The following is a 13349-nucleotide window of genomic DNA, read 5'->3' as shown; positions in this document are numbered from 1 at the left end:
TCACCGCATCAGCCTCTAAAATGACTGCCTCACCAGGCATGTCCTTGGTCAACTGCAGCACCAAACTGCACTGAGTGTTCGAAAACCTCGTTCCGCAATTAACCAAGACGCAAGTCCCAATTGAAAGAGCAGTAGAAACATCACCTGCAAAGCCGTTTTCTCAATCCCCCCATTTCAACTCCTCCCATCGGCCAGAGTCGCGTAAAGTGGTTGTTGGTCACGCGTCACTGTGGAGACGGCACCCTCACCGCTTTCGCCACTAACAACAAACAAGCAACCAAAGTGGCAGAAACATCGACATCATCAAGAACATCCACGGAACCCAGCGAAGCGATATCCAGGAACGAGCCCGCTACCCTCTCTACTTGAAACCGTATACTCGGTTCCTCATTCTCGGCTCGGCCGCCGTGTCTGCGCTTGCGGTCCTCCTCCTCCATCATGTCCACGACCCCACCGAACAAGGAGTACCGCGGCTCCAAGCACCCTCGATATGCGCTCCGAAAACAAGAATTCCATCAGCTCTCCGACATTCAGCACAAGCTCAACAAATTATACAAGATCACCGAGTTCGGTAATTATGCGCTGGAGAAGATCTCCATTGTACGAGGCTCCTCTTTCGATATTGACGACGACGACCCCATCGACCTTGATCCGCGATTCTTTCTTCCTGGCCTAATCGAGAACATGGAATATGGGGTGGATGTCCTCGACAAGACTCAAGGACTATGTCGACGCAGATGGCCCCAGCTAGAACCGGTCCGAAACCACCAGATCTGAAAAGAAACCCAGAGGCTCGCTGATCCAGAGGCGCATCCCAACCAGCGGTACAATTACTTGCGCGCGATATACGAAGCAAACATGAGGGAAGCTGCACTGCTGGCTGTGTTCTGCCAGGAAGCAGCCAAGGTAGAATCGAGCTGGGCAACTCATGGGTAAGAATTGTCATTGCCTTTCTTTGGCACACCCCGTTTCTAACGCCCAGCACAGATACATCCATGGCCGTAAGGCCCCATGCTCTGAGCGAATCTGGTTCTCCACCGACGACGACCAACCCTTCCGAGATTTCTGGACGAGCGGCGAATACTACAGGTGGAAGCGTGGCGCTAGTACACTTGATTGCCACAATCCCAATGTCCCGCATGCAGTTGCTACGGTGTACGACTCATCCCGTCCGCTCCACCAAGGGATGCTTCGTAGCGAACTACGGGTCGCAGTTGGCCTTCTCAGGGAGCAAATCCGTCGGACCCGCGTCTATGTTGACCATTACATCTATCCTGTAAGTTCATCGTCCGACAAACCCGTCCAATGACCCGCCAGACGTTCTGACACCATCCAGGTTCTTGTTGTTAGCTTCCATGGTCGATTTTCTGCTCGCATAACCCAGGCGTATTTTCAGAATGGCAAGGTTGTTGCTCGGCCTTGACGTCTCATCGATCTCCATACGCCCGTCATGTCCACAGAAGTTGGACTCGTCATCCGATGGCTCAATAGCAGAGCTGTCGGAGAGACCCGCTTGCCCACACCCGAGGCCGAGCAATTTGACGACCCTGTACCTACTGAGGTGGAGGTGACTGACGTGAAGGGCATGTCTACCAACACAATCGATGTCCGGTAGGGTATAGAGTTCAGGTTCCCGGAAGACCCAGGGTATGTTTTGGTAGCGACATATTGTTTTCACTAGCGGTTTGGAAGAGTTTGGAGTCTGGAGTTTCACGCTGGCCGAGTCATGAATTGTATTTGGAACATGGAACTTTTGAGGCCGGTCAAGTTTAATGGTGAATGACGAATTGGGCCTTGGAATCTGTTGCGAAATCTCGCATCCGCCTGAACGAGCCTGTATCTTCATTCTTGGTGAAGTGGGTTTTTTTTCGCCAGGAGACTTCGCCAAGGGCGCAAGTCATGCTTCTTTTGGCCGTCCCTTGCTTCAGTTAGTTCTCTACTGTCCACAGCGAGCTTCGTTTGCTCATCGTTGTGGTTCCTGTTCCCACCGGCCTGGTCGCCTAAGGCAAGAAATCCCACCACACACATGCACGCACCACATCAACAACACCCATGAGATTCAAGGCACGTCTTGTGAAATAGAATTGCCTGTATCACTTTTTCTACGGCGCTTGCATTTTCCCTACAAGGCCCGGCGTGGGTGGCCCTTTAGCCGCGCGGCATTTTTGCGGTCTATTTTGGGTACGCACCGACCGGGCCTGCTAATTGTGGCCTGCGCAAGATCAACCAACAACCAACACCGTCGGGTTGGCCAGCCCAGATTGAATAAGACGACTCGATCTCTCCTCAAGGACTCTGAATCACAACCATTCATCATTCAATTCTTCATTCAACCTCGTCGTGCCAGCCTACCATCTTCCATCTGATTGGCCAACCTTTCATCCTCAGGAAGCATGGATCCATATCCTATCCCCTCCAAGCCTCAGGACTGGGCCGACATCGTTGGTCAGAGGCATGCAACGGCCGGCCCGTACAGCCTTGACATTTCCAGCATTGGCCCAAATGCTTTTGGCTCAGCCTCTAAGCTGAAGTACGAAGACTGGCTACTCCTCCGAGTACTTTGGCAGCCCCCCACTAGCTAAGCGACGCACAAGACCATCTTTGGAGACAGAGGTTCCGATCTGAAAGCTGCCACTGATCGGCGACTCGCCAACGAGCCATGGATGCAAGCTCTAAGATCCCAAAGCCACAACCCCATGGAGTGGTCGTATATGGCCGCCTGGAAATTGAACCTCGCCGAAATCGTCAAGAGAGCCAAATGCCTGAAGAATCTGGAGGAGGGCAAAATCTACGACGACGCGGATGTTGGTGGAGCCTTCTGACCCCCGTCGTCGGCCCCATCGCAACGTCGTTCCTCCTCAGTATTTTCGTCGTGGTGGTGGTTCCTCGGATCGCGCTTCCAGTCAATCGTCTTCTATTTCCACGTCTTCCGCCCCCTACGTCTCACCCACACACACCGATCGGCTTGCTGCATCTTCTGGGGTGGCCGGCTCCTTACGTGGTAGGGATGGGGTATCAACGCCAGAGTCCGGTCTCAGCGCCGAAGGCAGGATGATCAACAAACATCGCCCCGATGAGGCACTGGTCAACATGACACTCCTCCTTTTCCTGCAGGGCATCTGTATGCCCTTGCTGCAACAGCCCTCTTGCCGAGCATACAGCTGGTCGATTGTTCACAAACAATTCTCCGTCAGTCACCCGGATCCCGATGACCGCACCAAACGGTCCAAGATCATGACAGCACGAACTGACGGCTACCTGCAAGCCACCCGCGACAACCAAGATCCGGACTCCAGCGACGCCCTTGCGATCATCGAGGTGAAGCCATTCCGTCGGTTCACAGTCGCTAGCAACCAAAAAGCGGTATAAATTCAGGAAGGGGCTGAAATGGCCGCTTAGATCTCGACTGAGAGCACCAAAGGTCTCCTCCCAACCAGTCCCGAGACCAAGACTTACCGGTTTGTCCTCTCTTTGGCATCAAGGCATGACCTAAGTATTTGACTAACCCTGTTTAGTCGGCTTCTAATTTCGCAAGATTATGATCAGGTCTTCATCATCATCGCCGAGTATGACGACCTTTACATACAGCATATCAGGGGCGACAGCATCAAATAGCCTAGACTCACTCCAGAAGTTTCGCCATCGAAAAAGGGACGACCGGGCGACGATCCACGTGGCGGCACATCCAGCGACGAGGAGTCACGGGGCAGATCCAAGGGAACCACAAAGCCAGGCTTTTTCAGTGCCTTCAGGTCTCCTTCAAAGGCGCCCGGGCACCCAGCTTCGCCCCCGCCGGCTCAGGCCTCCACACGTCTTCCATCGAGCAGCCGCCCACCACCACCGGTCACGCCAAGCAAGCCGAGAGCGAGGCCTGGGGAGACCACACCACAGGCTCTCAAGCAGACCACGTCAACCGCAAACGTGAGAGTGGAGACCGGGGGATTCCTGCGCATGATGCCATTTGCAGCCTTTGACCTGAACAGGTGGGAAGACATTGAGGCCTTGATCCCCCTGTTGTACTCTTTGACTGAGTACCTGACCGCAAGTGACGCTACCCAAACGCTTCGATTTCAGAGGCCTGTTTCTGACAGGTCGCGTGGCTCGAAGTAACTAGGTACAAATAGGTATGGTGTAGGCTGGAGGGCGTGGCCTGGAGGGCATGAGCGAGAGATACGAAAGACACAAAGGACACAAAGGACACACAGAACATTACGCGATGGCGGGCACCAGTGCGTGACATACACTAAAATGGGCGACCGGTTTGGTGGAAGAGTGGCGGCGGAGGTTGCTTTTTTGTTTTACCTGTACTAATACTGATCATAAAATGCTCTTTAGAGATAAGTAGAAATGGACAACCCATACCTAATATTTCCTAATCTTGATCGTGGATTATACTACAATTATGAGTAAGTATAGCCTAATATCTTCGTAGGAGGGAGTAGCATAGCAAGGTAACGGATGCTTTGCTTAAGGTTCCTTAGGGCGGGCAATCTGTTGAGAAACCCGTCGACATTTAACTTCCATGATACCATGTATGACTATTCCATGGGATTATGGGTTTGAGATCGAAGAGATTGCATTTATGGCTCGCTAGCGAGCTTCTTCTGAGCCCTTGTTCTGAGCTCAGCGCTAATGTGTTTATTATGGTTGAAGCCCGGCCCTCGACGGGATAACTGAGCCAGAAGACCATTCTGAGCTCAGCACCTTTCGAACCAAAAATGCCCTCATGGGTCGGTCTTTCATAAATGGGGCGCCAGAGGATTTTAAGGAGAATCCAATCGTCATATTGCAACTTTGACGCTGATCCATAACTATCGGGGCGGATATCGGAGATGGTGATTGTAGATGGATCTTCGATATTGTAGCTCTTTCGAATAGCTCGGGCCCACTAGCTGGGTGTCGAGGGAATGAGGTGATGCGCCATTATTCCGATGGGAGAGGCGATGAGAGGCTGGGTATAGTATGACAGTAAAGAAAAACGATCCGATCTGTAATCTCTTGATGGTTACCAGAAAAGTAATCACGAAAACAATAAAAGATGGACGCGAACCAGAGTTTCTGGGGAGTGATCGCGTCGGCATCAGAAGCAGGCGGTTAGTGAAGTCCTGTTAGCTGGCTGGACGTTGTGGGCGGGAAAGGACGCAAAGAACACCACGCAAGAACAATGAACTCCAGTGTGTGATACAAGACTAAAAGTGGTGACCCGTTTGATAGAAGATCGGCGACGGTGGTAGTTTTTTGCATTACCTGTAACTAATAATTCTATAACTGAATCATAAATTACTCTCAGGCAATGAAGAAGTGCGGGCAATAGTCACACAATAGTTTCTAAAAATGATAATAAACTGTCAAATGGTGCTAGACATTTATGCAAACATCTTCATAGAAATTGGTAATTTCACTTAGCCTTTTGTTCATTTAATGGTGATAAGAAGACAATAATGAGAAGAAACATAGTGTATTACTAGAGACCCTTCCTAAATACTATCAACGCCAATGTTCACCGTGAACCCTTGCACCACTGGGTTGTGGTATGCGCCTCTTGCTATCAAATCCTCCTTGCAACTCGCTTCGTACTTCTAGGCAGATGCTGACGTCTGACTGGTCTCCGGGCCATGACAGACAGTCTCTGATGAGGTTGCCTCAGCATCAAGGTGGAACCATTGCTCTCCTGAAGCAGCGGTTTCGCCCTCAGAACTCGTCGAGTGATTGAGGGGTGTAGATTTCTGGGGATAGACGAACCCATCTGCTGGAACAATGCCATCCGTAAAACCCGTCCGCTTGATCTGACACAGTCTTCGAGCATAGTCGAATGCGGACTCTTCACCATGCCTTGCTGTCCAGCCCACGAGCTTGAATCTGGCTTGCACGATGCCACTCCAGTAGCTCACTCGGTTGTTGCAGTGGTGAGTTGCAGCCTCGTCAGCCGCGTGTAGCCTCAATCTGTCATTGAACCGGCCCACCAGCAACCAGGACTTGACTTTCCTGGATCGAGCCACCGAGAACACGTTGACGGGTCCTATCCTTCCATTGTAGGTAACGGTCGCACCTCTTCGAACAAGTACCCGGACCGCCTCGAGCCGGCCACATGCGCTCGCAATCATCAAAGCCGAGCCTAAGGGACACCCTTCAAAATCAAGATCGGCACCCATATCCAAGCAGTTCTCCATGATCTTGATTGAGCCTTTCGAGGCAGCTCTGCAGAGTGGGCTCCATCCTCGGTTGGGCTGAAGGTTCAACCACCTCTTTAGAGCACTATCTCCAAAACGACGGCGAAACTGCTTGAATGTTGTGTCAAGAAAGCCTATTGCCGAGTGTCGACCTAGCCAGTGCCATGGGAATGGCTGTAGGGCTTCCAGAGACAGCTCGGAATTCAAGAGAAATGACGGCAGCTGCGGCCATGTCCAGAGAAAATAATTGAAGTCATAGCCATGTCCCTGGCTTGCAATCGCCGGGAGGGTCTCGTGGGCGGCCAAACAGTCTAGACCACTCAGTGATTCAGTAATGAAAGAGGACGCGGAAGAACCGAGGGCACCTAGCGCTTCTATACCCGAGATTTGCATGTAGTTCTGATATATCCTCATCAGTACATAGTAGTTGCCCCCCCAATCCTTGAGGAGGCTGTTGAAGGAATCTGCCAGAACGATGGCCGGTGATGCGCCGTGTCGAAGAAGAAGCGCCGCCATCTTTGGGTCAGTCGTAAAGTCAAGTGGACATTTTCCCTCTGTGGTAGGTTGATCGGGATCTGCACCATTTTCAAGGAGTAGTTGAGCACAAGCAAGGCTTTCGTTCCAGACCGCAAGGTGCAATGCTGTCATGCCTTGAGACTCTGGATGCAGCTTTCTAAGCCCTAACTTGCGGTTCACAACCGAGTAAACCACATCCTCAGGCCTGATATGACTTCGGTGGCTGTAGGTGCTGGTTGTTAACGACTTAAACGATTTCAGTGCCCTTTTCGACTTACCTGATCGCGACAGCATGTGTAGCTAAAAAATCTAGCATCATCCTCAGGCCCTCCACATGGTCATTCCATGCGGCATGGTGTACGGGAAAATCGTGGTCATGAAGCCAGCATCCGCCATCTTCGTGATATCTGGCAAGAATCGTGGGAAGAAGTGAAAGATAGACTGGGTACCGCCCTACCACCTCGACTACGCTTACGCTTTGACTCAAAGGACAAGTGTCCCCATCATTGACCCTGACGCTTGCCCCGTTGGCAAGAAGCAACCGGACAATCGCAATTTGCTTCTCTTTCAAGGCATAGAGCAGAGGGTAGGTCGGCGTCCGTCTTGGTATTGGCTCGTCAAGTGGACAGCCGTTTGCCAAGAGTCTTTGGCATTCGTCTTTGTTGTTTTGCTCGATCACCACCCCCAGCCGTCGAGCTAGAAGGGCACTCTTTTTCAAAGGGTATTTAGTTGTCTCTCTCTCACTCGGTGGTTTGAGTTGCTTGTCGAGAATTTTCACAATGTCGTCATGCCCCTCTGCGCTGGCCAACGTGCGCGCAGTTCCGCCGTCCTTATCAACCACGTTCAAGGCACCTAGTTTCAATAGCATACTAGTTGCTTCGATGTTTCCATGAGCTGCTGCAAGATGTAAAGCGGTCTGGCCTTGATCGGACTGAAGGTTAACCGACGCTTCGTGAGAGACGAGGAAGTCGATAATAGCCGCCTGGTTACACATTGCAGCAAGATGAAGGGCCGTGAATCCCCCTTCACAGACAGAGTCCACGTTATCGACCAGTCGCCGGTTGACGAGAAACTTGACCAGGTCAATGTCCTTTTTGGCGCATGCCCAGTGACAGAGAGTAGCGTCTCTAAATGACAACTCAGGGCGTGGGAAAATATAAACCTTTCTCATCCAATCCATGTCGATGGATTTCTCCTTTGAGTATTTGTCCAGCTTATCCAGAAAACCCACATGCCCTCCAGAGCACGCGGTGAAGACTGTATCGACGAATCCGAAATCAGTCCTAGCCAGCCGAGGGTCAGCTCCTAGTTCCAGGAGAACCTCAGCACAACGAACAGATCCACGGTCTAGATGCCAGATGAGCGGAGGCATGCAGGGTTCCTTTGGCGCGTTGGGGTTCATGGCGTTCAGGTCCGCGCCCTTCTCCACCAGCTGTCGTAAGAGCCATTCGATGCGCTCGGGAGGCGACCTCATGGCGAGACTATGCAAGATTGAAAGAGCCGACTTATCAGTGGAGAATTCTCTAACCCCCTCAGGTCGGGAGTGATCAAGAAGGCATTGGAGAATAGTAATGCCCTCGTCTTCTGAACAAAGATCGCACACACGCCATGGCTCACATGCGAACTCGAGCGGGCTTGTGCCGGACTCTCGTTGGTGCACATCTGCGTTGTACTTCACTAAAAGTTGGACAACAGCGGTGTTGTGGTCCCTGATGGCCTCCTTCAAATAGCCCACAACGACGTCCTGTGTCGGATCCCAGAGGCTGGAAGACTTTATGGCCTGTTCCAAAGTTGCGACAGGAACCAGAAAAGTGCCACGTCTAATCCAATAGTTATCGAGCAACGGAAATACACCGCATCGACCAGTTTCAGTCTCGTAGTCTTCCATTGCCTTGAGGCCGAACAGATTAACCCAGACATCGACGAGATCCCCGGAGCCCTCTCCTCGCAAATACTCAAAATTTTCCCAGTGTTCAGCTTCTTTTTTGATGTCGCACACAACCTTCCATGGCGTGGCCCCCTCCTTGTTCTTCAGTCTAAAGATATCAGAGGGGGAAAGAGCCCGAATCACGTCACTCTGCGGTACTTCTGAAGCCTGCAAGGCTCTCTCAATATAGCTCTCGAGTGGTAGCCGATCCTTAAATCGAAACTGCAGAGCCTCAGGATAGGTCGTTTTTAGGAACTCTAGCCACTCCTTTGTTGGATTGACCCCCACGCAGTGAAAGGGCGTAATGTCACCAGGCTTGATCACGCCGAACCCGGGGTCCAACGATAACAATAGCTGAAAGATTTTCTTGGAGCCAACCCGGCCAGCTAACATGAACAAAGATTCATGCTTGTCCCAGAAATCTGGCGTTTTCTGACAGTAATGTAGAAACAGGAGAGCTTTGCTTTCTAAACGCTCGACGTAGTCCTGGGGGGCGTCCTCAAGGGCCGTCAAGGCCAGCACTAGGGGTGTAAAACCATCTTCAGTTCGCATCAGCAGAGCCTTCTGGTTGCATTCTGGGTCAATGTTGAACAGGGCTTCCATGAATGAGACCTCGCATGCATCGAAGCTTGCGCAAGCATGCCAGAGTGTGCTCGAATCCGGACTCTGAGCGAGGGGCGACAACCCATGTTCGACGAGAAGCTTCAGGACGCTCCCGTTACCCTCCAGATCACAACAATGAAGAGTGGGAGTCCCCGTGTTTATACTGACTTCAGGGTCACCTCCCAGCTCCAAAAGGAGACGGGCGCACTCCAGGGCATCAGCCACGACAGCATGGTGCAGCAATGTTCCATCAAAGGTCCCTCGCTGGAGAGTCTGGCTGATGTTAACACGGCCGTCTTTCAGACAGAGTCGGAGCGTCGTAGTGTCGTCATTGTCGATTGCGAGGAAGGCCTTGTCAACCAACGCAGCCACTGAAAGTGATATCCGGCTGTCCGTCAAGGTCGTGTCGTTTGTGAAGTCGAACCCAAGAGTGACGGCGGCAAGCCAGACCTTGTTGCCAAGGTCAAACCCCCAGTCTAAGTCGTATGATGATGACTTCATCAAGTAATTGAGTAGCTTAAGGATGGGTTCTTCTAAGTCCGAGCAATCCGAGCTGTTGGGCCATGTCTTGAGGTAATCTCCAAAAGCAGTTATGTCGTCGTCAGTAGGGATATGTCCATGATCCAAAAGTGTCATGAATGGCTCAAAATCTGTTAGGTGACAACCGATGATGGCGACAGTTAATAGCATGGAATGGTCGCCAACGGGGCCACTGAGATCATTAAAAGATGTACCTGCTGAGATGAGGCAATCGATAGTTTTGTTCCGTCGAGTAGATGAAGGGAGAAAATCGGCAAAATAGGGCGAGTGAAGGTGAGGATATCTACCTGAGAGGTCTTCTATGAAGCCGAGCCATGAAATCTCAGCAAGTAGAAGCGGTGTTCCTAGGGGAGATTTTGCATCGACTTGAACTCCAGTTTGAATGAGAAATGAACATATCTCGGGAATGTTCAGCACCAAGGCAATATGAAACGGGGGCAGTGAATTGCTGAGGATCAGGCGTTCGATTGTCTGTTGAACATCCCTCCAAGGACGGACAACTGGCTCTTTCGCTTGGGGGATGCAAGAGAAAATGTCCCGAAGAAGAAAGTGAACCCAAAGACGAAAGTTGGGCGTTGCATCCCGGCAAAATAGCGACTTGGCAGCATCCAACAATGAGGCATTGCTGAGTCCATCCCGAGTGAGCCGCAGCCAGATGACAGACGCCACCTGGAAGAAGGAGTAGAACCCCTTGCTCTCAACCAGATCACCAGAGAAGAAACTCTCGACATGTTTGTCATCTATGTTGCCAACTTGCAAGAACCTCAGACATTGGAGGGCGATCAGCGCTTGGCCTTCTGATGTGACAAGCCTGTACGCTCCCAGTTCCGGAGTCTGCGAGAGCACCTCATCTTGTAGGAACTCCTTAACTGAGAAGTGAGCAAATTCAAAGGATTGATATTGGCCATCTTGAGCGGATTTCCGTATCAGGCTGCTGCAACACATAGAAATCTCTCTCTCTGAGACTGTGTTTGTTTTATCCATGCGCGCGCCAATGGTCTCGGGTACGGATACGGCCAGACAGAGGTCCTCAATGGGCATTTTTGGATACTTGGCGATGAAATGGAGGCACTTCTGGACCAGCTTGCGGACTGGAAGCGGGCGCTTGTTGATCCTCTGAAGCAGTCGAAGGTAGGTCTCAGACAGAGTTGGCGGCAGCTCGCGAAGAGCATGACGGCGATCTGCGTCTGTGAGCAGCTGACCTAGGTAGTCCAGCTGGCAAACAACCCAACGAAACCTGGTTTGTTAATAGTCAAACAAAAACAGGGGAAATTAGGAAGGCACTAACATCCCGTTTGCCCTACTGACTAGTTCACTTTGGATCTCATCCTTGATTGCCTTGTTTTGGATATCCAGCTGCCTCGCTCGGATCCTCCGCTCGATCTCAGCCCGGACATAGATCTTGAGGTCCTCTTCACGTGCTTCAATGGTAACTTCCTTGAATACGTCCTCGAGAGCCTGTCTGATTTCGACCTCGTTCCGGCTTACCAACGCAATCGAAGTCGTGTTTGCGAAGTCGGCCAAGTCACAAAGGGCTTCCAGAACTTCATAGACGCCATCGCCGCATTCGTCGAGACCATCAACGATGATGATGACCTGTGAGAAGAGATTGCAGATCTTTTCCATGATTTTGACAAGCTCGTCAGGGTCAACTGGTTTGTTGAGCCCCCGGGCTGGGTGAAGCTCTTCATAGTACTGTTCCAGGAGATCGAATGACTCGTCCCGTTGAATAGCAAGCTGGGATGCCAAAGCGCCGATGATGTTGACCGATTTCAAGGTCGCCTCTTGCTTATAATCACAGAAGAAGAAAGCAACAGCGACATCGGGCTCGGCCTCCTTCCTAACGATGGCTTCCTGGATCATGGCACCAGCCAAGACAGTCTTGCCTCCGCCCGCAGCGCCATTGGGCCAGAGTCTTGAACCGGGCGTCTGCAGCCACTCTGTAAAGGCAAAGGAGTGAGTCAACCATTCGCCAGTGGTTGGCTGTCGCAGTTTAAGACTCTGATCCAGGTTGGCTTGAGGGTTGAGCTCTGGGGCCATGAAAAAGTCCAAGACGAGCTGTTTTCTCGGGTCCATGAGGATCGCGGTCCGGATCTCCACCTTCTCGAGAGTTGAGGCAATCTTGGCGAGTGTTTCCCCATTCTCTTGCTGTTTCATGAGACATAGCTGCAAACTGCGCATCGTGTCGGCCGAGGTGGCGAGGGTGATGCTGTCCTTGCACCGTGAAAGCTGCTGCAACAATTCTCGCGTATCTGAAGCCGAAAATGGCCACTTCAATTGCCGAGACACGCCCTCCCATCGGGAGCGATTGTTGAAGCTGTCGATGGCTTTCGTGACCTTTCGTTCGATGTTCTCGAATATCTTGCGACATTCGATAAGGTGGTCAACCTTGAGGGCAGGCTCAAAAGCCTGGCCCTCGGCTTCCAGTTCATCAGCGAGTGCCTCAAGGCTGCGAAGAAGACCCGAGAAGCTGTTGATTTCTGTGGCAAGAGCTTGAATCTCCTTCTTTGCGCTGCTTGCGGTGCGTCCAAACTTGTATGTGTGGCGGAAGAGGGTGTCGGCAAGACTGATGAGGCCAGCGATGCTCGCTGCCATGGACAGCGGATCAGCCATCCTCGTGTACACTAACCATGTGGGCTAGGTAGGGTTTCGTTGGGCATGTATGTTGGTTAGTTAGTTCAAAGTACTTTTCGTTTGTGGCATGGTGAGTTTTGTCTGAGAAAGCAACCTGGAAGAAGCGGTGTGTGCTTATGTACCGGCTCAGGAGTCAGCTGTAAGCCAAGTCAGTTAGCCAGTCTGAGGCTCTTGGAGGCGAAGTCAGGCTGTGCTGGGCCGCCTGGGTGCGCCTTTTTATCGCGGGCGGTTAGTTCAGCCAGTGACAGAGTGCATGAACCCCCCCTCATGCACGTAGCGCAATAAAAAAAGACACTGACCAAAACAAGGGAATGAGTATGTCCTGCTTTAAGGATAGTAACAAAGACATGGAGAGAATATGAAGAGGAGGTTAGAGCATCATCTCATCTTATGATATTTTTGGTATATGTTGGTGTATTTTATATAAATCTACTTATTATTATAGTCATAGGCCTTGAGGAGTTAGCCACGTTCTGTCGTTTCTCTTGACCCGGCTGCCCCTCAACTGCACGTCGAGTCGTTTGAGGCAATATGGCTTGGCTACGGTTGCATGCTAGGTGGCTGTGTCCTCGATTCTTTCGCCTTGTTGAAGGGATTGGATGAGACGGCTTGAAAAGAAGGCACAATAAAAAACCAAGATGAAAACCCCCTATAAATTAACAAACGTAATAATATAGTTCGAGCAATACAACCAACACTAATTACTTTTTAAACCCAAATATTATTCGAGTGCCTTCCTTCACACTTAAAAGGGTACACGGTCATGTGACTGTAATGTATTCCAAACTTAATCAATCAAACGACGCCATTAGGGTTAGTAAGCATGGAAGTCAGACACAACCTCACACCGACCAACCTTCAATGACTTCGCTTGTCTACTACTTACCCATTGCTACCATGTTGTTCGCATTCTCCATAGGGTGGTGCTTATTAGCTCTTGGCCCCCTGTTTGTTGCAGG

At 51.2% G+C, this 13349-nt stretch overlaps 3 protein-coding genes across 3 annotated transcripts; 2 read left to right on the top strand and 1 right to left on the bottom strand.

Annotated features, from left to right (window-relative positions):
• Nucleotides 1-438: 438 nt before the first annotated feature.
• Nucleotides 439-777, top strand: LRP88_11506 (uncharacterized protein; the record flags this gene model as incomplete). The annotated part of the gene is made up of 1 exon (XM_083247932.1): nucleotides 439-777. The coding sequence occupies one exon, from the start codon at nucleotides 439-441 to the stop codon at nucleotides 775-777; it is 339 nt and encodes a 112-aa protein (XP_083096439.1).
• Nucleotides 778-858: 81 nt separating this feature from the next.
• Nucleotides 859-1423, top strand: LRP88_11505 (uncharacterized protein; the record flags this gene model as incomplete). Its single annotated transcript, XM_083247931.1, has 3 exons — nucleotides 859-932; nucleotides 988-1276; nucleotides 1337-1423. The coding sequence occupies 3 exons, from the start codon at nucleotides 859-861 to the stop codon at nucleotides 1421-1423; spliced, it is 450 nt and encodes a 149-aa protein (XP_083096438.1).
• Nucleotides 1424-7963: 6540 nt separating this feature from the next.
• On the bottom strand, nucleotides 7964-12351 carry LRP88_11504 (ankyrin repeat domain-containing protein; the record flags this gene model as incomplete). The annotated part of the gene is made up of 4 exons (XM_083247930.1): nucleotides 7964-7969; nucleotides 8023-9692; nucleotides 10320-10993; nucleotides 11045-12351. 4 exons carry the CDS (start codon nucleotides 12349-12351, stop codon nucleotides 7964-7966), a joined length of 3657 nt encoding a protein of 1218 aa, XP_083096437.1.
• Nucleotides 12352-13349: the final 998 nt, after the last annotated feature.

This window comes from Fusarium phalaenopsidis (assembly GCF_050370095.1).
Source record: "Fusarium phalaenopsidis strain FUZ10S chromosome Unknown contig_32308, whole genome shotgun sequence".
Lineage (NCBI taxonomy): Eukaryota > Fungi > Ascomycota > Sordariomycetes > Hypocreales > Nectriaceae > Fusarium > Fusarium phalaenopsidis.
This window is presented reverse-complemented; position numbering and strand designations above follow the sequence as displayed.